Raw genomic sequence first — 23,928 nt, 5'->3', positions numbered from 1 at the left:
AGAATTCTGCAGTGGAGAGACCATGGGCTTGTTACAAAGAGAGGTTTCATCCTGGACTTTCACTGTCTTGTTGTGACGCATCTGGCATCTGAGGTGGTTGGGCCAGGTGTGTTGGAATTGAACCCCAGACTTCCGAAAGACTAGGTAGGTGCTCTTAACCATTGAACCATTCCTACAGCCTGATGGTGTGGATTTTATCCTAGGTACTCCAACCTGTGCTAGAAAACACTATCATTCCAATAGTCAGAAACACCAATATTTGAGTCAGGACCCTGCCAGGAGAGTAGAAATAACTAGGTGCTTTAATAAAGCAAATTCACACCTGAAGTTGGTCCCAAACAGGTTAGAAGAGAAGAAAGTAACAAAGTCAAGAAGAGGCACACTTATGTCTGCTCAACAGTTACTGACCCATAGAGCCAGGAGGAAAGAGAAGTCTGAGTTTTGGTGTAGAGTTCTTATAGAGGCTGGAACCTTAGAGAGACACCTATATCTAGAATACAGAAATATAAAGAAACTTTTAAGATTAACATTAAGGAATTGAGAAATTAGTCCTCAGCTTACTGGGGAATGCTATACATTTCTCTGATTGCATTTTCCTCTGGATTTAGCAACCAAGAATACATCTCAGAATCCTCTTCTATTGGTATTTAAGGGCAGGATCATATCAATGTCCATACCACATTAATGAAGTATGGTGGGCCTTTCAATTTTATTTTTACAACCATCTCATCTGGCAGGCGACACCTGATGTGAATTAAAGGCCTTAATCTATATAAGCAAATGTTCTAGTTACAATTTCCTAGAAAATTTCATCAAGTGGAGGACACTGACATTCAAAGTCCTCAGTGGAAATTCTACCAGATATAGTGTGACTCATCCCTGTTGAACCCAACCTCAACTCAACTCACCTGTCCTCAACTCATCTCCTCATCTCATTTAACCTTATTTAACGTAGGCCATCCAAGCACAACTCATCTCTTCTGTGCCCAACTCGCTTTGTCCAAAATCATTTCACCTCGACATAGCTCAATTCATGCCATTCAATTCAACCTAATCAGTTCATCTCAGCTCCACCCGACTCTTCTCACTGCATCTCAGATAGAATTAGCTAAGTGTAACTCAGCTTAAGTGTATTAACCAGATCCTGCACTTGACTTTGAGAATGTTAGAGATGAACAAAGCCCCGTCATAGATTGCAAGAATATAAAAGTATATATATTATTAAACTTAATAAGGGCACACTGCAGAGTACACTCCTTTTGGTCACCTATCACCTGCCTGGGAATATTTCATGCCTGGGTATCTGATCATTAACAGGGAGACCACACACAATAAGAAGTCTATAATGATAGGGTATGCAGAGGAGTCACTGTCTCAGGTTACCTCATGGCTTCTGAACTGAGATCTCTCTTTCGGCTAGCACAGAGGCATTGCTGGAAGAAGCGACAGAGCTCCATCAGGCATGGGTTGAGTTTCTTCATGGGCAGGGGCAGGGGAGCTTCTGTAATGGCCCCATCTTTGAGGAGTGGCTGAGGACACCCTGGAACATGCAATCTCAGACATGTGAAATCAATAAGAGCTCAACAAGCATCTTCCCTGGGGTAAGGCTGTGACAGGTGAGTTCAGTCTATCTCTTCATTCAGGTAGGTTGGAAACAGACATTCTAGAGAGCATGGTTTCTTTATTGCTCAGGGAAACTACTGTGGAAACTTGAGGAGAAAGAGAATGATGAGAACTGGGCTCCTAAGGGAGACCAGGCATGATTTTTCTGAGAAGCCCGTTCTAGAGAGGCATCCCAAGTGTGGAACAAAGATGCACTAGGAGAAGGGCATCTCTGGTGCAGAGGATACCTTACTATCTTGCAAGGGGATAGCTGGTTGGAGGATAATGGAGAATGCTATAAATACAGAGGATATGTTGTGTGTATGTGTGCATGTACACACATGTGTAAGGAGGCAAGAAGGTGTGATGTAAATCACCTAGACTAGATTAACGGAGATGCAATGACCCATCCTAAGTGTGGGTGGCTCCATTCTATGGGCGATATCCTGGACTAAATGAAAAGCAGATAACATTCTGAGCACCAGGATTTACCTCCCTCTATTTCCCAACTGTAGACACAATCTGAGCACCTGCTCCCAGCTCCCACTGCCATGGCTTCCCTGCCATGGTGGACTGTACCCTTGAACTGCGGGCCCAAACAAACCTCTTCCTTTAAGCTAGTTTTGGCAGGTATTTTGTCCCAACAACAAGAAGCTAATACAGAAGGGAATGGTAGGATCAAACATAAAGCTAGCAAGCCAGGTCGCTGGACAACCAGGGCTGAGTGCTTCTCCTTGAGGACGAGGTTGATCATGTATCACACAACCAGCTTTTCGTTATTGTTTAGCATGTGGCTTTTAGGAAAAGAAAAAAAACACTAATCAAAGAAGAAAATAGAGTTGTTAAAGATCTCATCCTCTCGGGTCTCCTGAAACTGAATCCAGAGCCTGCACCCAGGCCCCCTTACAAGAGGAATGAGGAGACTCAGACCCAGCATGCAGAGCAACTGGGAGGAGTCAAGAAATCCTTCTGCACTGAGCATATGGCAATGTTCCTGCTACGAAACAGGTACAAATAATAGCTATTATTGTTGATTTAGTTATTGAATTTTTTGAGACTCTACTATGTGCCAGACACCAACAGACTAGTAATGCAGCAGCAAACAAGAAGGATCAGAATCCTCTTCTTACAGGGCTTCCCACCCAGTACTGAATTATATTTGGATGTTAAAGTCACCCAGGAGGGGCCACCCATCATCATCAAGTAAAATGACCCAATGTCTAGAAAGGAACAGTGGCTTCTCTTTAGTGTAGCTCTGATTGTTGCCTAGAAAATACTCTGGGGAGTATTTGGCTTTATTGGAGAATGAAGTTTTTGATTTGACTTTCTTTTAGAGTCTCATGGAGTTCAGGTTTGCCTAAAACTTGCTATATAGTTGAACTAGTTTAGAACTCCTTATCCTTCTGACTCAACCCTCTGATTTGTGGGACCACAGGTATACATACACCATCATGCCCAGTTTATGTGGTGGTGGATATTAAACACAGAGCTTCATGCATGGTAGGCAAGCACTCTGCCAACCAAGTCACTCCACAGCCCAGGAAAGGAACTCTTTAACTATTTTCTCATTGAGCAATATTTTATATCCCTAAATGGGTACAAGTTAACCGATACTAATATATGACTGCTGTCTGAGAACACTGCAGGTAGCTCCTGTTCTTAGCTATGGAAACGACCATTGTCTAACAAGCGCACTGTTGATTTTTGCACCATTTAAAAAAGAAGAATTATTGCTATAGGTTATCAATTGCAAGCTCGTGTAAAATCGCTTCCCTGTATTGGCTTGCAAACCTCAGTTTCTGCATCAGTAGAGAGTTAAGACCTTTTTGGATTCCTTACCAATTACTGAGTTGAAGAACATCTTTAGTGTACTGACTGGGTTATATTATAAATTTTATGAGACTTTTAAAGACTTTTTGTGGTACTAAGGATGGAACCCAAGTCTCCATGCACGTTAGACAAGTCATCTACAACTGAGCCTAAACCCAGTCTGAGAATTTTTAAATTGTCATTTATCAGTAATATTTATCAAGTAGAGAGAGGGTTCATAAAACTAAGCATATTTAAAATATATAGAAACAAAATATTTTTTCACAGGTCTACTGAAATGTTAACTACCCCTACACTACATATCACCGTCAGACCTCAAGCAATATTTCATTAGCATCACTATGAACCAGGTACTTTCCGATGTCACAGCACAGGAAGTGAATGATTCTGCAGGGAACTGACTCCAGGTCCATACTCATAAGAATCACGTTTCCACCATATAATCAGCATCCCTAAGGACTGATTTCCACATACCACAAATATTTTGGATGAACAAAATAATTTACTCAAAGATGTCAGAGCCTCTTCAGTTTATGCAGTGACTACTTCATGGGACAGATTATAGACAAAGGATGAAAATGGTACACAATAGATAGGTAAGTAGAGAGCGATCTATCAGACAGGTATTGAAGAAATATCAGCAGAAATGACCAAGGATATGCAGACAGATGATACATGATGGACAGGTGGATAGGTGGAAGGACAGATGGACAGAGACAGCTATATAGATACAGCTATAAATGTAAATATAGATGCACATATAGTTAAATTGTATTCTAGAACACAACCTGACTATTGTTGGCACCACCTTTGGATGTCCTAGGAGACAGAGACACAATTTCTTGGTAACACAATTGGGTCTTTCTTTGAAAGGCCCATTCACCTTTCACTGGATGTTGTGAAGGCTGAAGTTGGTCTGACGATATATGAAACAAGAGACTGTTCAGGCTCCCGCAAGTTAATAATGCCCTGTTGACATATGACTGACCAGCATTGTAACAGTCAGGAAGCTTGTATAGAAAGGTATTCGGGAGGGGGTGGGGCCTGAGGACCTGACCAACTTTGAAGGCCTTACTTTGTCTCAATTTCATTCATAGCGAGCTGACAGCACAGAAGAGAGGAGAGTGTGGCAGCCAAAAGTTGAGAAAAGAAATTCAAGTCTTGGGAGTTCTAGAAACACTAGCCTAGGAAGTCTCTGCTTCCCAACCCATGGGAATGGAGTGTTCTGGGATGTGGCCAGCAGAGCATCCTTTAAAACACAGCCACAGTGAGTCACATCCAGTAAATAAAGCTTAGACTTTGGAGCCATCATTTACATCTTCTTCCCTCCCTGCTCAGTTAACAACCAAACAACCAGCTTCTGTTTGCAAAGCGATCAGCACAATTTCTAGATTTTCACTCAGTAAACATTGATCAGATTAAATAACATAGAGCTTTAAAATCCCAAGTCGGTTCAGTACACATTATCTTATACAAAACCATGCAGACAGGAATAAAGAGAACAGATGTTTTTAGTGCTCACAGTAATTGCAGTTGTTCTTGCTCGAAATCGGGTGAATTAATCCTGGATGCCACACCTCACAAAAGAAGATGAGCTGAGATTTGCATCCTAGCAGTCTGAGTCTACATTTATCAAACAAGCCTCTTTATTAGACTGTACAACCTCGTGCAAGAAAACACAAGCTTAAGCAATGACTGGGTGTTTCTACTCACTTGAAACTTGGGCTACTGGGACCAGGACTGACTCTGACTCAGGGGCGAAGGGCCACTCTGCAGGGACAGCATCTGCAAAGAGCAAGAGGAAGATTCTCCAAAACTAAAATGATATGACCTTGGGCTACTACACATAGAATCAGAGAATCCCAACACTCCAAAGATAAGAGTTCTTAAAATCTACAAGGAAATGACAGCCAAAGGGAAAGGAATCACACAAATGCACAGTGCACCAAGACAATGAAACCACTTCTCTGAGCTTTTTTTCCTCTAATCAAGATCAGTGACAGCATACTTACAGGTTCTCTCGTCCCACTGTGCCCCTTCCTCCTAGGCTATGTTTTCCTTCAAGGTATGGAGTTTCTTGGTTTGGCCATGCAGTCTCACCTGTCTGTGAGTCTCTAGGGGCTGGTGCCTTGGTTGGACTTGGAGTCTGTGTTCCAGCAGTGAGTGTTCCTGAGAGGAAAGGAGAGAGGTGAGCATGCATCTTTCTAACGGGAGCCCAGTCTGAAGAAGATGCTCCACGTTTCACCAGCGCTGCTGACTGGTGAGCTGATGTCAATCACGATGCTGAAGGTGCAGGGATGAATAAGAAATGTAGCCACAATCATGTTCCTCTTGGAGTATGCAAGGGAAGTGGATGAGTCCCATCAGTAGCTGGTAAAGTGTAACGGGGCCATTGGGAACTTTCCAAATCAGTACGATTTGGTGGCACTGCACGGGACAGTGATGGCACTGAACACGGAAGTGTATGGATATGAGCCCTCTAAGACAAAGTGAACACGGCTTGCTTGTAATTGATCTGAGTCATGGTATACACATGATTCCATCCACATTCCTGATTATTCACCTGTCAATAATTTTAATAATAGCCTAGGCTTTCAGTTCAACATCTATCTTCCATGTTCAGAAAGTCTTGGTTTTAGGACCACTTCAGGACCTGACCCATGCTAATATAAGCCTGACCTCTGGCAAGCTAGCAAAGCAGCCCTCTTTCTAGAAGGTGAGGGAGAGATATGATTAAATTGGCAGCTCAATTCTGTGGATAAATGAAGAGAAGGCTGGGCTACGACCTGGCCCAATAGATAGGCACCTAATTCAGCAGGTGCCATTGCTGACTGCAATGAGGAACATAGAGTTAACAAGGATAGGCCTCCTAGGCTGAGCAAAAGGCCCATGCAAAGACCTGGAGGAGTGAGCAAGAGGGACTCTTCTGTGGCTGGACTCCAGAGAATAAAGTAGAAAGTGCAGGGGCTGCGGGAAACCCATGCTCCAGCCTACATTTCTGTAATGCGGTCCACTATTTGTTCCCACTCTTCTGCGTGGACTGGGAGTCTTGTGGTGTCCAATTCAACATGGCTGTCACCCCATGGACATCTATGTGAGTTGCAAAGATGACTGCTACTATCATCCATACACAGCCCATAACTGCCAGGATCCCTTAATACCAAGGGAAATCTGGTCATTTTCTTGGGGGGGGGGGTCAACATCATTTGATTTCTCTTCAGGTATTGATTAGGCTGTAACCTCCAGTAAAAAGGTACAAATGATGCTTGCTACCTTGTTGGATTTCTATGTAAATCTTGAACAACCTGAGCCACATTCAACTTGTCTGTGACTATTGTCTAATTTGATTCAAAGGCTTTGGGATCACAGAATATTGAACTGTAAGGGACTGGGGACACGGGACTCCTGTCTGGGCTAGCTGAGAAGAGTTGCAGGAAGAAATATCTGTCCAAATGTCACAAACTGAACCAAACTGCTTGTAGATGTCACAGCTCTGACAACTCTTACCCAACAGACCAGAAAATGGGAACTCAGGGGGAGAAGAAAAATTGCTGTGGTGAGCGTGTGTGGTAAAGGCAAGATTTCAGTCCAGCTGTGTCTGAGACTGAGAGAGAACTGAGGTCCATGCTGACTGATGCCCCACTGATCAACACAAAATGATTTTTGCTTTAATTTTCTTCCACATTAGTGCAAATGACAGACAGAGCTCAAATCATCGCACCAGGTGTTTATGTGATTAGAGGTATCCAAGTGATCTTTCCCAGATCCCACTAGACAGCTGAGATGTTTGTGTCTGAAGTCTGTTAAATTTCAAGTGCTCTGTCCAATCCCTGTATTTTGTAAGAAACACAATCATCTGACAAACTTAATGTGACTGCTTCTTTCAGAGAAGCCTGAAGCTGACGACCTAAGACTTTAGGGAGAACATGTTTTAGAGGGAGAGTGTCAAGTTCACAGTTTTGAAAACTCTAGCTATGACACGTGTCATATTAGCCTATTAGCCATGATGGGCGTGGAAGAAGGCTTCTGGTCACCCGTAAATACCAGAAAAAAGCGTTTTTAAAATGAATAGTTAGAAACAAAATTTGTCTGTGAGAAGAGAAATTATGGACAATTCCTGAATATTAAGTAAAGAAAATGAAAATCAGGTTGACTAAACTCCCCAAATACGATCTGGGAACTGTAAGGTTAGATATAAGGTTAGAATATAAATATATTTTGCTTTGTTTCCATTTTCTGAGGTTTCATTGTGTACACATAGGCATGAACATACATGGATACATATGCAATACAACAACTTATTAAATTTGATAAATTCTCTTTTATAGCTCAAGCTCTCCTCATAACTTTATGGCATACATCTATATGTATGTATAATTAACAATCATCTTACATTGTATCAAATATACATGCTGTATATATAATCAACACAGTACCATTAATACTATGCAACAAAGGCAGTTAACCTGTCTGGAGGATTGATTTCTCATGGCCACTGCCCATTTGCTTAACAGGCAATGATACAAAGCAAAGAAAAACCAGAAAGTGAGTTTACAGGAAGCTAAAATGGAAAATGCTAGAGATATAAAAAGAGAACAGGAAAGGGTAGAGGAAGTAGAAATAATGAAGAGTGGTAGAAGGGTAAATATTGTCAATACATGTTCTATGCAATATGACAATATCATAAAGAAATCCTTCATCTTGTATAATTAACATGGGAAAAAAGGAGGCAGATGGGAGAATCCTGTGAAGAAGGAGCATTCATTTATTTATTCATAAAAGAGAATAAAGGATTGGAATAGAGAAAGGAAGGAAAATTTGTTTTATCTTTATCATCATTTATTAAATCACATTACTTTTTTACTACTTTCAGCATGTGTATTAGAATTTGAAACTTTAGAAAGACGCTCAAACCATTTTCAATCATAATTGTTAAGGAGGTGAATGTTGTCTCTCACCTGAGGCTCTGCTGGGCTGCACTAGTTTGCTGAGTGTGGGCAGTAGCCCAGAAGGATGCAACAGGCTCCTTGTGCTCCTGGGATGCTGGGTATCTGCAGGAGAGGCTGATGTGGAGGGAAGGCTTGCCCAGAATGGCCCTTTTGCCCATGGTGGCCCTTTAGATGTGCTATCATTCATAGTCTGGGACACAGACACTGATTCTGTAGGATCCCATGTCCGTCTGCTTGTCACCCATGGTGTTCTGGTCATGTTCCTCATAGCTGTATGTTGAAAGTGACAATCATTAGGATTGCTGTTCTTGATCTCTTTGATCATGTATAAGACTGCAGATATAAAATTCTCTCGAAGGGCAATTGCAATCTGTCTATATAAAACACAGACAATTCAGATGCTTATATTTTACTGTGGACTGGAATAAGTAGATTAAACTGAATTTTGTTTTCCTTGGCAGCAAACCAAAAGAAAAATCTGGGCTGGAGAGATGGACTGCTGGTTAAGAGCACTTGCTGGTTTTGCAGAAGACCCAGGATTTGTTCCCAGAACCACATGGTGGCTCAGAATCATCTATATCTCCAGCTCCTGGGAATCAGAAGCCCTCTTCTGGCCTCTGCAGGCACTGCATGCATGAGATACACATACATACCTGCAGGACACAAGCACTCATGCATACACATAACATAAAAACAAATTAATCTTTGAACAAAAGAAAAACAAAACATCTTCTCTAAACCCTGTGGACTCTCAAAAAGCTAGAATATGTGCTTGAGGATAACGTGACCCTGTCTCAAACGTAAGAGATGTATTTCTAATCACGTGATAGGCTGAGAAGATTGTTTGAGGCTCAGAGACCTGGAGGCATTGGTTGCCCTTGTTTTCTTCATACTGTGAAGCATGTTACTTAACACATTTTACTTCTGCTGATTGTGTGTTCTCGTTTGCAGTGTTGGAGATGGAATTCAAAATTTTGCACATGCTGTTATTGTTTTAAATGTGCTTGAACAGTTGCTCCCCAGCTGATAGTACTACTTTAGAAGGTTATGGAACCTTAGCTGCTACCTGACTGTAGATCTTAGGCAACTGACTCCTGCTTCTGCCACCTTGCCTCTTCCTCTATGGTAGAATGTATCTCTTTGGACCATACACCAAACAGTGCTCTCCCTCCCTTCCATTGCTTCTTGTACTTAGTCATAACAACAAAGAAAGCTGCTAATACACCAAGCCAGTGATTGCCATTGAGATACATCCACAGTCCTTCTTTTTAGCCTTGATATTAAATTGGGAATAATTATAATAACAATAACTCACAGAGCTTTCCTTAGTGAAGGTAAATATTCCCTAATTATTTTTTTTTAAATGTTAGTGTCACATATTTGTTCCCATGGGAGAAAGTTAAAAATCTTTCCTCTCAAAGTTTATAAAACTAATACCAGTAGATAATTTCACAGTTGGGAGTTAAGTGGAAAACAATTGCCTCCTTAAAAGTATTCAAACATCTCATCTAGAACGCGAGTTGTCCTCTCATGGATTTTAATGTTTTTTGTTCTCACTAAGGCTCTGTGATTTTTCTTATATCAATTGGTGTTTTCCTTTGAGGACCATGGCCAGGTGCTTTTTTTTTTGCCTCTAGCAATCATCTATTTTCATGTTATACCGAAATATCTTACAATTTTGGGTAGTTTTCATGATGTAAGTCACTATATTAACCTTTTAAAGTTGCTGGAGTTGAATGTTATACCTCTCCATTGTCAAGACACACCCTTTGTGTAGCCTGCCTGCCTCCTTTTCATCCTTGCTGCTGTGCTGAGTAGGATGCCTTAGTTGGGCTCAAGCACGAAAGAGCTCAATGTAAGCTGGATCATGACTGTAGTGTGTCTCCTTCCTGTCTGTGAGCAGACAGGAAATTTTAAGAGCCATTTTCAAACACTCTACTGGCAGGAAGCAATGGTGTTTTTTGATGAGTGAGTTAATTAAAGACTTCAATCAGTTGTTAGGATAGTGATCACTGAAAGAGATCACTCCAGATAGGAGAGAGCAGGTCTTTGTTCCTTTTGTGTTTGGTGACCATACTGTTGATATTTCACAAAATGTAATAGGATTGATGGGGAAAATTCTTGACCGGACACTGCTGACAACATTTTATGCTAAGGTGGAGTCACTAACAGATTTTTGATATCAATATCCAGCCAGGTGCAGCAGATTAACCAATCTATACCATGAAATGCCAACCTAACCATTTTCTGTGAATTTCCAAAGAAAGACATCAGCCTACTTTGTTGAAATAAACATGTCTTATTCCAGTAAATACTATCATTATGTAAGATATTGTAAGTCGGGGAGGCTGGGTTAAAGGTATCGGAGAACTCTTGGTATTATTTTCTGAGCCTTCTGAAGACTGCTTGTTTCAATATGGAGCTCTTGTTAACACAAATTCTAGAAGTCTATATCACCAGTGCGATTTCCCACCCTTGGCTGACCTTTCTGAACACTGTTTACACTAAGGTGGTGGGAAGAGTCATATGGAAGCATTTCAGTTATGTTTGTGAGATTAGAGGAGTCAGAAGGGAGCCAGAGCAGAGGAGAGGGGAAACAGAGAAGCCATCTCACCTGAGGTTGACCGTGTGTAAGTGGCACTGCTCTGAGTGGCAACGGTCCCAACAGGCAGCTCTGGAAACATTTCTTTGGTTTCTGTCACCTCTTTCTCCGAAGGAGTACTTGTCTTTGTCCAGGGGAAGGTCTTCCGATGCGATACCCACTGTGTGCTCCAGTGTGCAGGATATGACCTTGATGGTGACTGCCGGCTTTGGGTGGTGACCCTTGGAGTCCTGGCTATTCCACCGGTAGTTACACCTCAGAGGAAACAGCCAATGGCAGCTTTAATTTGTTTGCCACTCTGGGCAGGTAGAACTGTTGAGTCACCAAAAGACAATTAAGCAGCAACTCTATAGACTGCAGATTTTATATTACTGGGTACAGTATCAAACGTCGCTAAAGGATGTTCTCCTTACTCCACAGAAGTATGATAAACCACTGTGATGAGATGCAAAGTGGTCAGAGCTAAAGTGCCAGACTTTGACTGTCTCTCTTGATGAGACCTGGGGGTTTGGTTCGTCAGAGTCCCTTTGTGACTTTGAAGCCCCTCAGCTGTTCCAGAACTCTGGTACTTGTCTTTTCAAGAGGCTCATGCTATCTGCCTTGTGAGTACATGGAGACTGAGGTAGCATCAAGAAAAGCAGGGCTTTGCAGAAGAAACTACTTAAAAGTCTGACCCTCAGCAAGACAGACTTGCAGGGTTTTTTTTTTTTTTGAGAGAAATCTCTCTAATGCACCTGTTCATTCTACAAGGAATAGGAGAAAGAGGCACAAATGTTAAGTTGGCTAATGCTCTCTCTTGGGAAGACTAAGATAAAGCTAGGCTGAGCAGTGTGGCTATAAGGTAAGTAAGATGTACATCCTAGCCTATAGTGTTCCTCCTTCTGGATGGACAAGGTCTGATCTTCAGTTTGCCTTGGATTTTGTTTACTAATTGCCCTTTGACAGGTACTGCATAGAGAGACTTACCTAGGCAATTGCAGGAGATGACCCCAAATCCTCCTTTCTTCTACCCTATTTCACATCTAGGCCTCAAACACCTCATGCCACCTAAGCCTTGATCCTAAGAGTCAGACATGGGCTGGATCCTTTCAGCCCAGTTGTCACCTGGACAGGAAAGTGACTATCAGGTATGTCAAGAATAGTGCCAAAATTAAGTATTTTTTCTCTCTTTGAGCATTTGTTTTTACTGAAAGAGCACTAAAGAGAGACCTGATTGAGATTGGGGGTGGGAGGATGAGATTGACTTAATCCTCAGCTCTGTACTCAGAAGCAAGCAGGAGAAGGTGACTTGTTGCATGGCTAATTCATTTCACCAAGTGGCCCTGTCCTTACAAAGTGAGTTTTCTTCCACAGCATGACCTAGACATGCCTTAGATTATCACATATCAAAGAAACCCACCACAGTGAAATTGGAACATCATTGACTGTGTTTATCAGTTCACTGTGGAGATGCTGATGTAAAGCTAACTGTATACAGATGCCATGTGAAACACTGAGGCATAAGGCAGATGGTGGGACCACAGGAGGTTGTCTGCTTTCAAGGTCCATTCACTGAGGAGATACACATATAAATGTCACTGGATATAACCTAGAGTAACATAGAGTCTGGATGATATACAGATACTGGGTTGAACCACAGAAGATGGATTTGGGTTGCATATCTTTAGGACACGAGATTATAGCATCTGGAGTGGAAAACGAAGCACCTTCAGAGCTGTGAAACACAGCTAAGTGGAAGAGAACCTCTACTTGGAGATGACAGAATGAACAAATTTGCACAGAATGGTGTTAAATATTTGATTTCAAATTGAACATAGCAAAGAATCATGGAGAAATAACAAATATATGAAGAAATGTGTTCTCTCTAATCACTCCGGAACCTCTACTGCTGACTGTTGAGTTCTTTCAGGTAAGGGATATAATCCAATTCATATCTGAGCACCATTGCTCTTATGGCTATTATGGGTGGATAATTTAAAGGAACACAGGAGTGTGACAAAACACACTTGGTCATAGGTTGTTCTGGTAGATGATGAGGACTTGGCACAGACACACGCATCAGTTGGTCTTATAGGTGGAGCCAGAGTCCAGACACTAAGTGTGGGGAAGAAAGAGATAACAGTGGTTCCAAAACGGCTCCTGGTGTTACAGGAGACAGATAGGTAGTTGTTGAAAGTGATGGATGGGAAGGGCCTGGGAATTACAGAGATCAATGACTCTAGAATAAAGATCAAATTGCCAATAGCTACAAGAGCATAGGAAACAATGTGTAATGCAATAGGGTGAAGAGAGGATTGTGGGAGTAAAGAGGCAGGTATTCCTCATTGGGGAGAAAGGAGACAGCAGCTACTTAGCCCCAGGTGTTTGTTGTCAATGAGAGGAAGATCCACTGAGGCCAATATTTTCCCCTCAAATACCCCAGAAATCCATTTTTAAATCAAAGAGAAAAATCCTCTGATTTTAGCATCATCTAATTGAATAAAATTCCTGAAGGCAACATCGCTTCACTAGTGGATCTGAGTAATGTGGGGTTGGGGGTGCTCTGGCCTCTATAATAGTTTATACTTACCCAAAGCTTTGGAAACACCACTGGTAAATGTGTAGTTGATAACAGGTGATTTTTCCACCATCTCCCAGAAGTCAGAGAGAGCCCTTCCTGAAAAAGAGTTACACCATGGAGAAGGACGCTTGGATTTGACTCCTGGAGTGTGAAGCTCAATGCTCAGCCAGAGAGTTTCCGGGTCACTGCTGCTCACCTGACTTCCCCGCCATCACACAGATCAAGACACAGTCGGATGCATTGGTTTGACTCACTGTAAGACAAACGGGCACATAACCAGGTTACAGTTTCTAGGGCCAGCTCTAAGGCTACAATGCTGTTTCTGTCTGCCTGGTCCCCCACTCAGCATGTCATGCATTCTTTCTCATTGAACCTTCATCACCATCCTCTATGGAAGATGTAAGCACGTGTCTGTAGGCCTTTAACAGAGCATCCCTAGGGACAAGTGGGCTTAGGAATTCAGAAGTGGTATGTTGTTGAATGTCTCATCGAATGTCTGTACCATGCTGACAGAAGATCGCCCCCCCCTCCCGCTGAGAGCAGCAACCAGGGAAGCTGCAGCAATCACACTCATCTAAGCCATTATTCACTCGACAAAATGTTTGACCCTTTGCACTTTGAAGAAAATAGTTACCTTCCCTGAATCTATCTTTTTGTCTTTAAAGGGGGAGGGGAAGTTACAGCCACTGCTAGAGTCCACTCCCTATGTTGATTGTCATATTTGTCCTTCAATTTTAAGGGATCTAGGAAGAACCCTGTTTGAATGATGGATTCATCAAAGACTGGTGTTAGAAACCAAACCACACCTAAAGGTTCCTGCAGCCTGACCCATGATAGGGTCTGGGATGTGGAAACCTATCAGGCTTGGCTATAGTCCTTGAGGAGTGCCAGGGTGCAAACCTGCCGGGAACCTGCAAGATACACACCCGAAAGGATGGAGGTTGACTTAAAAATCTCAGTGAGGTAGCTGGTAGAATTCCCAAGGATGTCCACCAGCAAAGCTGTGAAATCTGCAAGACAAATTCAAGAAGCTCCCTGAATTCGGATGCAAAGACACAGGGCAAGCATTTGGATTCTTCTTTTTATCCAGAGTAGACTTTGCAAGTAAAATTTAAGTTAATCTGTTAAAGACTATTGGTATTCTCACACAGGAAAAAATGCTAATTCAAAAAACAGTAAAAGTAAATTCAAGCAAAAAATTTTAGGGTCCAGTTTTAAAATCTAACTCTTTCTCTGTTAATACCCAAGAGCTACCAAAGATCTTCATTGCTTCATTTAACTATAGTAGACTGTCAAACCTATTCAAAAGGAATCAGGTCCAAAGACATGTAAGGTCACTTTCCATAAAGTTGGAATTTGAAAATGCAGTCATATTTAATGGTGGGTTGTTAAATACAGACATCAAAATAAATAAGATCTTTATGAAAAATCGTCAGGAATGTCTCCTTTTGTCCACTTTATTTAGAGCATGGAAGGAAGTCTAAGATACTTTTTATAACACTTTAGCTTGAAGAACTGTGGAACACTCTCTCTTAGCAAGATTTGAATGGAATCCACAACCAGCACGGTGAACACCTCTAACCAGTAAAGTTTCCTTTTTCAAACCTAAAGATGAGTCTGCCACATTCTCCTCCTCTGACTCATGGCTGTTCAGGACCCAGAAGTTTTTGGTCCCCTCTGAAGAGGCACATTGTTGTACAAACCTCAGTGATTTCTATACAGGAAGCTCCTAGAGCCCACTGGATAATTTCCTATCATGCCTGATACAGACTTTTTTTTTTTTTTTACTCAGCATGAGGATTGTGAGTTTCTTGCAAGAGCAACCAGACTTGAAAACACATACACTGTAGATGTAGACTAATACCCTTGGCCAATCAGTAGTTGGCTTAGCAGATCAACACTAGCAGGAGGTGGGCAATGCTGTCTGTGAGCCTGAGCTACAATGTGACATCACATGTTTGTGTGGTCACATGGTTACTCTGGCTGGGGAATGGCCATGTTGTATACTTCTTCAGGGGTTGACACCACTAAGTCACTGCAGAAGGCTGGTGACCGTGGGCCTCTTTATTTCTGTGTTATATTGTAGGGCCCGATGGTGTGTACTATCTCATTATGCATTCAACTATTTCCTGCTACATCTCAAAACTCTCCTTCATTAATTTACTTCTCTAATACATATCCATAGTGTCTACAGTGTGCCAGATGCCTGATATATATAGCGGAAGTTAAAATTTAAGGGGACTCAGTTACACGGTTCAGCATGTAAATGCATTTGTCACCAAATCCGCTAACATGTGCTTGATGTCCAAGACCCACATGATGGGAAAAAAGAACCTATTCCTGAAAGTTGTTTTCTGGCCTCCACATGTATGCTACGGCACACTGCTGTATGTATGTGCCCCTTCCAATAAATAAATGTAAATGTACATTTAAACATACTTTAAAGTTATTGGAAAAGGAAGATTCACAAGCTGAGTGATAAAATGCAGTTAGAATTATGATTTTCATTGCACAGAAACAGGGATCTGGATCCAGATGCCAAGGATGGGTCCTGGTTCTGCCAAAGACTTAACAAAAATGGTGGTACCTGCTCTGAGTCCTATGCTATATTACAGATCTTTCATTTGAGTTGAGTTTGACTTGAGCCAAAAGTCCTTTGATTCCAAGATTCCCACCACCACTCATACAACCTGTTATTCAGGGTCTTCTGCCTACTTCCTCTTTGAAACTATGTTTACAACTCTTTCACCGGGCTTGAAAGAAGTTCAATTATTATTCTTTTGAAGATATTCTTTGTTCCTACAGAAATTTAATTTACCAATTTACTATCAATGCTTAGAGAGTAATCATGTCTAAGTCCCTTTATATGTAAATAGAAGTACAGGAACAATTTTTACGTCTACCCAATTAAGGCTGTCTTTTAATATTTAGTGTGAATAAGGCTATGGTACAAACATTTCTCTGAGCATTGTTGAAAAGAATGTAGATGCCTGAAAGATTTCTAGAAGTTTTAGCAAATTGAATCACAACAAGATTTATTTCCCTGTCAGTCAACAATTCCATTTCAAGGGCTCTATCCTAGAGAGATAATTGGGTTAGTGCTTCAAGCAATTCTGCACAGGTGCTCATCGCAGCCCTATTTATAATAGTAAAGTTTGTCAGGATTAGGAGACAGGTAAATAAGCCATCGCCCTGTGATGTGGGATTCCCCTTTGTATGCTATGAATATGCTTTATTACCATTGGTTATTAAGAAGTTGTTTCAGTCAATGGTTTAGTAGAGTTAAGCCAGGTGGGAAATCTAAACAGAGATATAGAGAGACACTGGTGCTGTCGAAGAGATATATGTACGGAGATATATTTCAGATGGATAGGCATTTTTCAAACCTTTCAAAGACTAACAGACTATGACATTTAAATATTTAGAAACTTAGTCTTTTCTCAACAATGAGATACATCTGCTCATGGCAGCACCAATCTACTTCAAGAGGATGATGTGCATCGAAGAGGCTCCTTGTGGAGAATGTTGGTCATTTGGGCAAGAAACTGCTCTTGCCTGGACTGCTTGAGGGTATGCTGTATGAACTGGACATGCAGAACCCACAGAAAAATGACTGATGAACTTGCCTAAAGGTTAGACAGTCTTTCTGTGTTCCAGCTTCATGAAAGAGTCTGCCAGACTTTCTGCAGGACACAGAAAAAAGTGACTGACAAACTGCCAATAGAGGCAAAACAGTCTTTCAAATTTCCTGCTTCATAGAAAAGTTTGCCTGATACTATGGGCCTGTAGGCTGAAGATGTATGCCCCAATGTCACAGAAGAACTTTGGGTGACTGTCCAAACAGTGAGATATCTCTGTTTATTCTAGAGTTTTGGAAATCGCTTACAATGCACTTTCTGTTTACTTAGGTAATATATTTTTCTGGGGTCTTTGATGGAGTTGAATAGAGTTATAGTTCTAGTTTTCCATAGTTATGATAAAAATAAAGTAGATATAAATTTTGTAACTGTAATTTTTGCTTGATACCTGTTTTGTTATATGTAATTTTACTATGTTAAAGTTAAAACCTTTTTTTATTTAAATAGAAAAGAAAAGATGATGTAAAATTCCCTTTTGTATGTTATGAACATGTTTTATTACCAATGGCTATTAAAGAAGCTGTTTTAGACAATGGTTTAGTAAAGTCAGGCAGGAAGTCTGAACAGGGATATAGAGTTGAAGTAATTGGAGTCCATGTCATATAGCTGCCGAAGGAGACAGACACCCCAGAACCTTACCAGTAAACCATGAGCCTCATGGTAAAATATAAAACAATAGAAATCAGTTAATTTAAAATGTAAGAGTTAGCTAGAAATATGCATAAGCTATTGGCCAAACAGAGTTGTAATTAATATAGTTTTTGTGTTATTATTCAGGTCTGGACATCCGGGAAATAAACAAGCAGTCTCTGCCTATGGCCCTGTATACATTTGAAGGACTGGAAATATTTCTATATAGACTGCAATTGAGTGGATTTTAAGACACATTGTAAAATAATCCTTACCAACTGTACATCTGATGGAGGATCAGAGCATTGAAAGAAACCCTAAATAGTAGTGGTGGCGCACGCCTTTAATCCTAGCACTTGGGAGGCAGAGGCAGGTGGATCTCTGTGAGTTAGAGGCTAGCCTGGTCTATAAGAACTACTTCCTGGACAGGCTCCAAAAGTATAGCAAAACCCTGTCTTGTAAAACCAAAACTAACTAACTAAATAAACTAAATTAAATTAAGTAAAAAAAATACTTTAGTCAGAAAATGTAATTTTTTTTGGGGGGGGCAAGTTTTGTTGTCGTTTGCTTGTTTATTTTTTTAATATCACAATTACATCTTCAAGCCTTCGTTGCAGGGGTGAGGCCATAGCACTAAATTCTGCACAATGGAATATGGATGGTTTTTGCACTGTAAGTGTATAGCAAGTGAGTATGCCTTTCCTTACACTTCTGTGTTATAGTTGGAGTGTGGTGGTAAACTAACTTGCATCCTGAGAACAAAGGCAATGCCTTACAGAATGTGGAGCAACAAGTTAGAAGGAACTTGGGTCTCTATATTTACAGATGGCATAGCTATTTTAAATATTTCCCAAACTTACTAATATAAAAATATATTTAAAAGTTAAGTAGAAAATGGAAATAGGAAAGGAAATCCTTTGTTTTTTTGCAATCTCTATTATAACAAGTAGCCAGAGGACTCCTTTTATAGATATGATATAAACCTTGCCATTATTCCTCTGCATAGGAGAATTACATTATAGCACTAAGTTCCTGAGTTATTGTCCTTATGGTCTACCGATCGCCAGGTATACACAGTGCCTTCATTTCCTTTCTGTTCCTAAACTCTGTGTTCCACTAGAACAGAATGGGCCCTCTCTGCTTAGGCCAGGAAGAGCACTTAGGTAATAGCAGTTTCTCAATAAAGAATTGTTGCTTGAGTGAGGTAATGGTAAGAGAGAAATCCTCACTTCTATTTTTCAAGATTTTTTTTTAAAACTTAACAAACATGCAGTACTTTTGGATTATAAAAGTAATACATTCCAAATATTGCAAAGCCATGTTAAGGAATACTCTTCCATTCCCAAAACACTCCAATCATCTTTCAGAAGGAATAGCCTTTCTAGTGTCCGAATATGTACATATTTTATCATTGATAACACAGTATGCTGTATACTACTTTAAATGTCTTTTCCTATCTGAAATCCTTGGGAACATTGTTTCAGTCTTCAGGACACACACCTACTCATTTGTGCACTATATGTGGCTACTTTTCAGTAGTTCCTGGTGGCAAATATTCACCTTTTCCCATGGTTTTGCAATATAAACAATGGTAACAAATACTCATTTATGCATAACAGAGATTTCTCTATAGTAAAAACAGACAAGGAAGTGTGCACATCATTAAGTGTCGTAAATATCACTATGTTATCTTACTATGAGGAAAAAAGTACTCCTTTAGCAGGTCCTACACCTCTCCTGGTCAGTACAATAGAGCCAGCCCTGTTGGCAGAGATGTGGGTGAGCCAGCCCCGAAGTTGTCAGCATGGAAGAGCTATCTCCATTTCTCCTCTGTCTCATTGCATCATGGGTGGGAGGGTGATAACCCCGCATTAATGCCTGGGGAAGGTGAGAGAGCTGGTTCTGAGGTCACAAGAGCTGTCCCTGCCCACCACCAGCTGCAGCACGCAGGAAAGTGGACCCTGCATCTCACCTGTGCAAAACAGTGGAGATGATCCTGTTGGTAGAAATGTGAGTTAGCCAAGATTGGGAACACGGGAGAGCTGTCCCCACTACTCATCTGCCATGTGGCAGCATGGGCAGAGGAAAGAGATCCCTACCCCACATCAATGCCGGAGGCAGATGGGAGAGCTGGCCCTGCCCCTCATCAGCTGCAGCCCTGGAGAGAGCAGCCTCTACTCCTCACCTGGGCAACACAGTAGTGCTGGCCCTGAAGGTATAGGTGTGGAAGAACTAACATTGAGGGCATAAAATCAGGAGAAATGGCTCCACCCTTGCTCTTCACAAGGGGTAAATTAGTTAGGGCAATGCTGGCAAGCTCATTCTGGTGGTGAAGACAGGGAGAGCTGGCAGGTTGACCAATCCTGCAACTACCCAGGCTCAGAACCAGAGTTATGTGTTGGCTCACCCCAACATCCACCCATCTGTAACCTCCTGGAACATAGCAGTAGGAAAGAGGTATCAGTCCTTCCAACCCAGGACTGTAAGATCTCCATGACACAGGGCTACAACAGGATGTCCAAGATGAGTCCCAGTGGGGACTCAGTATCAATTGTGTGGCAGAGACCAGAGACCTCAGACCTGCTAATGCTTCTTTGGAATGAACACCTGCATGTAAAAATCTACGCATAAAGGGGCTTACTGCATGACACTGTACCACACTGCAGCTTCCATGGCAAGTTTCTCCCCTTTTTCCTACCCCTCTTCTTCTCTTAAATTTTATTTTGTTTTATTTTGGGGCTGGGGAGGGACATAGGTGAGATCAGGAGGCATGACATGGAGACATGATATGAAAGACACATAGAATAAGTAAAATGTTAAAATATATACTCCTAAAATGGCACAATCAAAATTGGAAAAGCTATAAGGGTATGGCATGTTTTACCTACCTGATAAGTCATTGGTTCTATTGTTCAAACAGTAGCAGTACCTGGTAGGGAATTTGGCTGGGTCAACCGTCTTTGGGTTAGAAACTGTGAAAAGAAAACATTTTCTCAGTACCTAGACACTTTGGCTGGCCCTGAGCCCCCCACCCACATCACTGCAGGAGAACCGTTATCACTTACTGTTGTAGATGGCCACAGAAACCTTGTGAAAGGCAAATGAGCTATAAGAAGTGATGCTAAGCAAGGAGAAGAACTGCTTGCTGTCTGTTGAAGAGGGAGAGAAAGAAGCTCAAATGCTTGCTGATATAGCCTTAAATAAATCAATACTAGCAATGCCTGTGATCTCAGCTCTGGGAGGCAGAGGGAGGAGGATTCTGTGTTTGTGACAGTCAGAGCTATATAGTAAGACTTTGTCATGGAAAGAAAACAGAAGAGTATTGTGAGGGACAGTAAATATGAGCAAGGTATAGGATGTATTTATATGAAAACGTCATAAACAGACATCTAGACCAGTACCCAAACAAGAGTACATGCAACCATAGTGACATGATATGTCTTAGTTAGGATTTCTTTTGCTGTTAACAAATAGCATGACCAAAATCAACTTGGAAAGAGTTTATTTCATTCTACAGGTGGTAACATGTAGTCCATCATCCCAATAAGTCAGAGCAAGAAATCAGGGCAATAGCCTGGGGGAAGAAACAGAAGCAGACCAGAAGAGGGCACCAGATCTCATTACAGATGACTATGAGCCACCACACGGTTGCTGGGAATTGAACTCAGTACCTTTGGAAGAACAAACAACTAGTGCTCTTGGCTGCTGAGCTATCTCTGCAGTCCCCACAGAATTTTTTTTTTAAGATTTATTTATTTATTATGTATACAGTCTGCACACCAGAAGAGGGTGCCAGATCTCATTACGGATGGTTGTGAGCCCCCATGTGGTTGCTGGGAATTGAACTCAGTACCTCTGGAAGAGCAGCCAGTGCTCTTAACCTCTGAGCCATCTCTCCAGCCCCCCCCCACAGAAATTTTAAAAGAAATTACTTGACGTTTCTTTTCAGGAATAAAAAAAATTATATATATATATATATATATATATATATATATATATATATATATATTTAAAAAGAAACAGAAGCAGAGGCCATGGAAGAGTACTGCTTACTGGCTTTCTCACTCATAGCTTTCTGAGTCTGCTTTTGTATAGCACACAGGGTCACTAGACCAGAGTTGGCACCACCTACAAGGAACTAGACTCACCCACATCAATCATCAATCAAGAATACTGGAGGCATTATCTCATCTGAGGTTTACTTTTCCAAAATGACCCTTGCTTGCATCAAGTTGAAATAAAATTAGTTACTATATGATATTTGGCAAAGATACTAAAAACATACATCAGAGAAAAGATAGTATTCTCAACAAGTGGTGCTGAAATCCAAGATGTCCACATGAAAAGAATAAAATTAGACCCTTACCTGTCATCTTATATAAAAATTAACTCCAAGTGGAGTAAAGATTTCAATTTGAAACCTAAAACATTAAAATTGTTAGAAGAAAATATAGCCAGTGCTCTACAAGATACAGATGTAGAAAGGACATTTTTGAATAGGACTCGATTTGTACAGTAATCAAAGACACAATTGACAACTGGTACATCATAAAACTATAAAGCTCTGGACAGCTAAGGAAACAATCAATCAAGTGAAGAAAAAACATGCAGATGGGAAAATCTTTGTTAGCTGTGTATATTACAAAGAACTGATATTGAGAATATATAAAGAATTTTTTTTAAAAATCAAAGAATTAAGAAAGTAAATAACTCAATTAGACAATGGACTGTGGATCTGAATAGAGAGTTCCAATAGAAGAAATAAAAATGTCCAGTAAATAACTCAAAAGTGTTCATCATCGTTAGCATTTATGAAAGTGTAACCGAAACAACTTTGAGATTTCATTTCATTACAGTCAGAATGGCTAAGATCAACAAAATAATTGATAACAATAATAACAATTCTCAACAAATATAAGCCATTTTCTTACTGGAGGAAAAGGAGAAAATTGTAAATGAACTTTCTAAGGAGGACTATCTGTTGAATGAAACCTAGAACCAATGGATACATCTGCAACAAAACTCCTGTGTCTAAGGCCCAGGGAACATTGCAGGAGAGGAGGTAAAAAGATTGTAAGAGCAGGGGACCAGGAAGTCTGCAGTGAGAATGCTTCTCCTAGATATGACAGTAAAGCTATACTTCCAATAGCAACAATATGGCCACCTCAAAAGGACCAGAACAATTACAATATTAATAGACATGCTAAGAAGGAAAGGAGAGACCTCATGGGGCTCTACTCCTAGACAAAGAACTATAGGAACTAATGACTCCTGAGAGAGGGAGAATTAACCTAAGGGATGAGGCTCCTAACTGGTTATCAAATCTGAAATCATGTACACGCAAGTTACAACACATTGACTCAGCAGGTTTTCTATCATTTACGTGTCTATGTATCTATCTATCTGTAATATAAGAATCAAAGAAAAAAAGATATTCACTTTGAGAGAGAGTGAGAGAAAGACATGAATTGGAGGGAGAAAAGGAAAGGAGGAAGTAATATAATTATATTTTAATTAAATGTTTGAATAAAATGTTATAAACATTATTGTATGTAATATCTAAAATCATTAATAAAAATGAGAAAAAAGAAACATAAAAGAAAATGAGAAAAAGTGAAGAAGAAGCTGGGCCTGGTGGCGCATGCCATTCATTAGTTAGTTATAGCACTTGAGAGGCAGAGGCAGGTAGATCTATGTGAGTTTGAGGCCATCCTGGTCTACAAAGTAAGTTCCAGGACAGCGAGGGCTACTACATAGAAAAACTTTGTATTGAAAAATCTAAAAAGAAAAGGAAAGAAAAAAGTGAAGAAGAAAAAAAACCAGTATTTTGTAAGAAAATAGCATAGAAATACAGCAAATGAATGATAAAAATAAATACCAATATGCTATTTTTTTTAGAAGAAACCAGACTGTATTTTTTAGAACACAAGCAGGTAATGCCAAAAGGGCAAGGGTTTTAATGCAGGAAGCACAGCATACAGACACCGTTTTGGAGGGTACATTGTTTTGAAGCTTGTGCCATATTTTATGTGAGAGATTATGCAGACTCAGCAGAAAGTGGCATGGCATCCAATAAAGAAAAACTGAGTGTGAACAAAAACAATAACCAGCAGGGCA

At 40.6% G+C, this 23,928-nt stretch overlaps 1 protein-coding gene across 1 annotated transcript in view; it reads right to left on the bottom strand.

Annotated features, from left to right (window-relative positions):
- Positions 1 to 23,928, bottom strand: part of Hhla1 (HHLA1 neighbor of OC90) — a 33,183-nt gene that overhangs the window by 2,342 nt on the left and 6,913 nt on the right. The window contains exons 6-15 of the mRNA XM_075963608.1: positions 20,877 to 20,960; positions 20,700 to 20,783; positions 14,470 to 14,553; positions 13,740 to 13,796; positions 13,553 to 13,639; positions 11,007 to 11,238; positions 8,391 to 8,644; positions 5,533 to 5,601; positions 5,146 to 5,217; positions 1,384 to 1,540 (exon numbers count right to left, since the gene is read on the bottom strand). Coding sequence (XP_075819723.1) covers positions 1,384 to 1,540; positions 5,146 to 5,217; positions 5,533 to 5,601; positions 8,391 to 8,644; positions 11,007 to 11,238; positions 13,553 to 13,639; positions 13,740 to 13,796; positions 14,470 to 14,553; positions 20,700 to 20,783; positions 20,877 to 20,960 — 1,180 coding nt within the window. The remainder of the gene's footprint in view (positions 1 to 1,383; positions 1,541 to 5,145; positions 5,218 to 5,532; positions 5,602 to 8,390; positions 8,645 to 11,006; positions 11,239 to 13,552; positions 13,640 to 13,739; positions 13,797 to 14,469; positions 14,554 to 20,699; positions 20,784 to 20,876; positions 20,961 to 23,928) is intronic.

This window comes from Microtus pennsylvanicus, chromosome 2 (assembly GCF_037038515.1).
Source record: "Microtus pennsylvanicus isolate mMicPen1 chromosome 2, mMicPen1.hap1, whole genome shotgun sequence".
Taxonomy (NCBI): Eukaryota; Metazoa; Chordata; class Mammalia; order Rodentia; family Cricetidae; genus Microtus; species Microtus pennsylvanicus.
The sequence above is the reverse complement of the archived record's forward strand: the minus strand, read 5'-3'. Positions and strand labels throughout refer to the sequence as shown.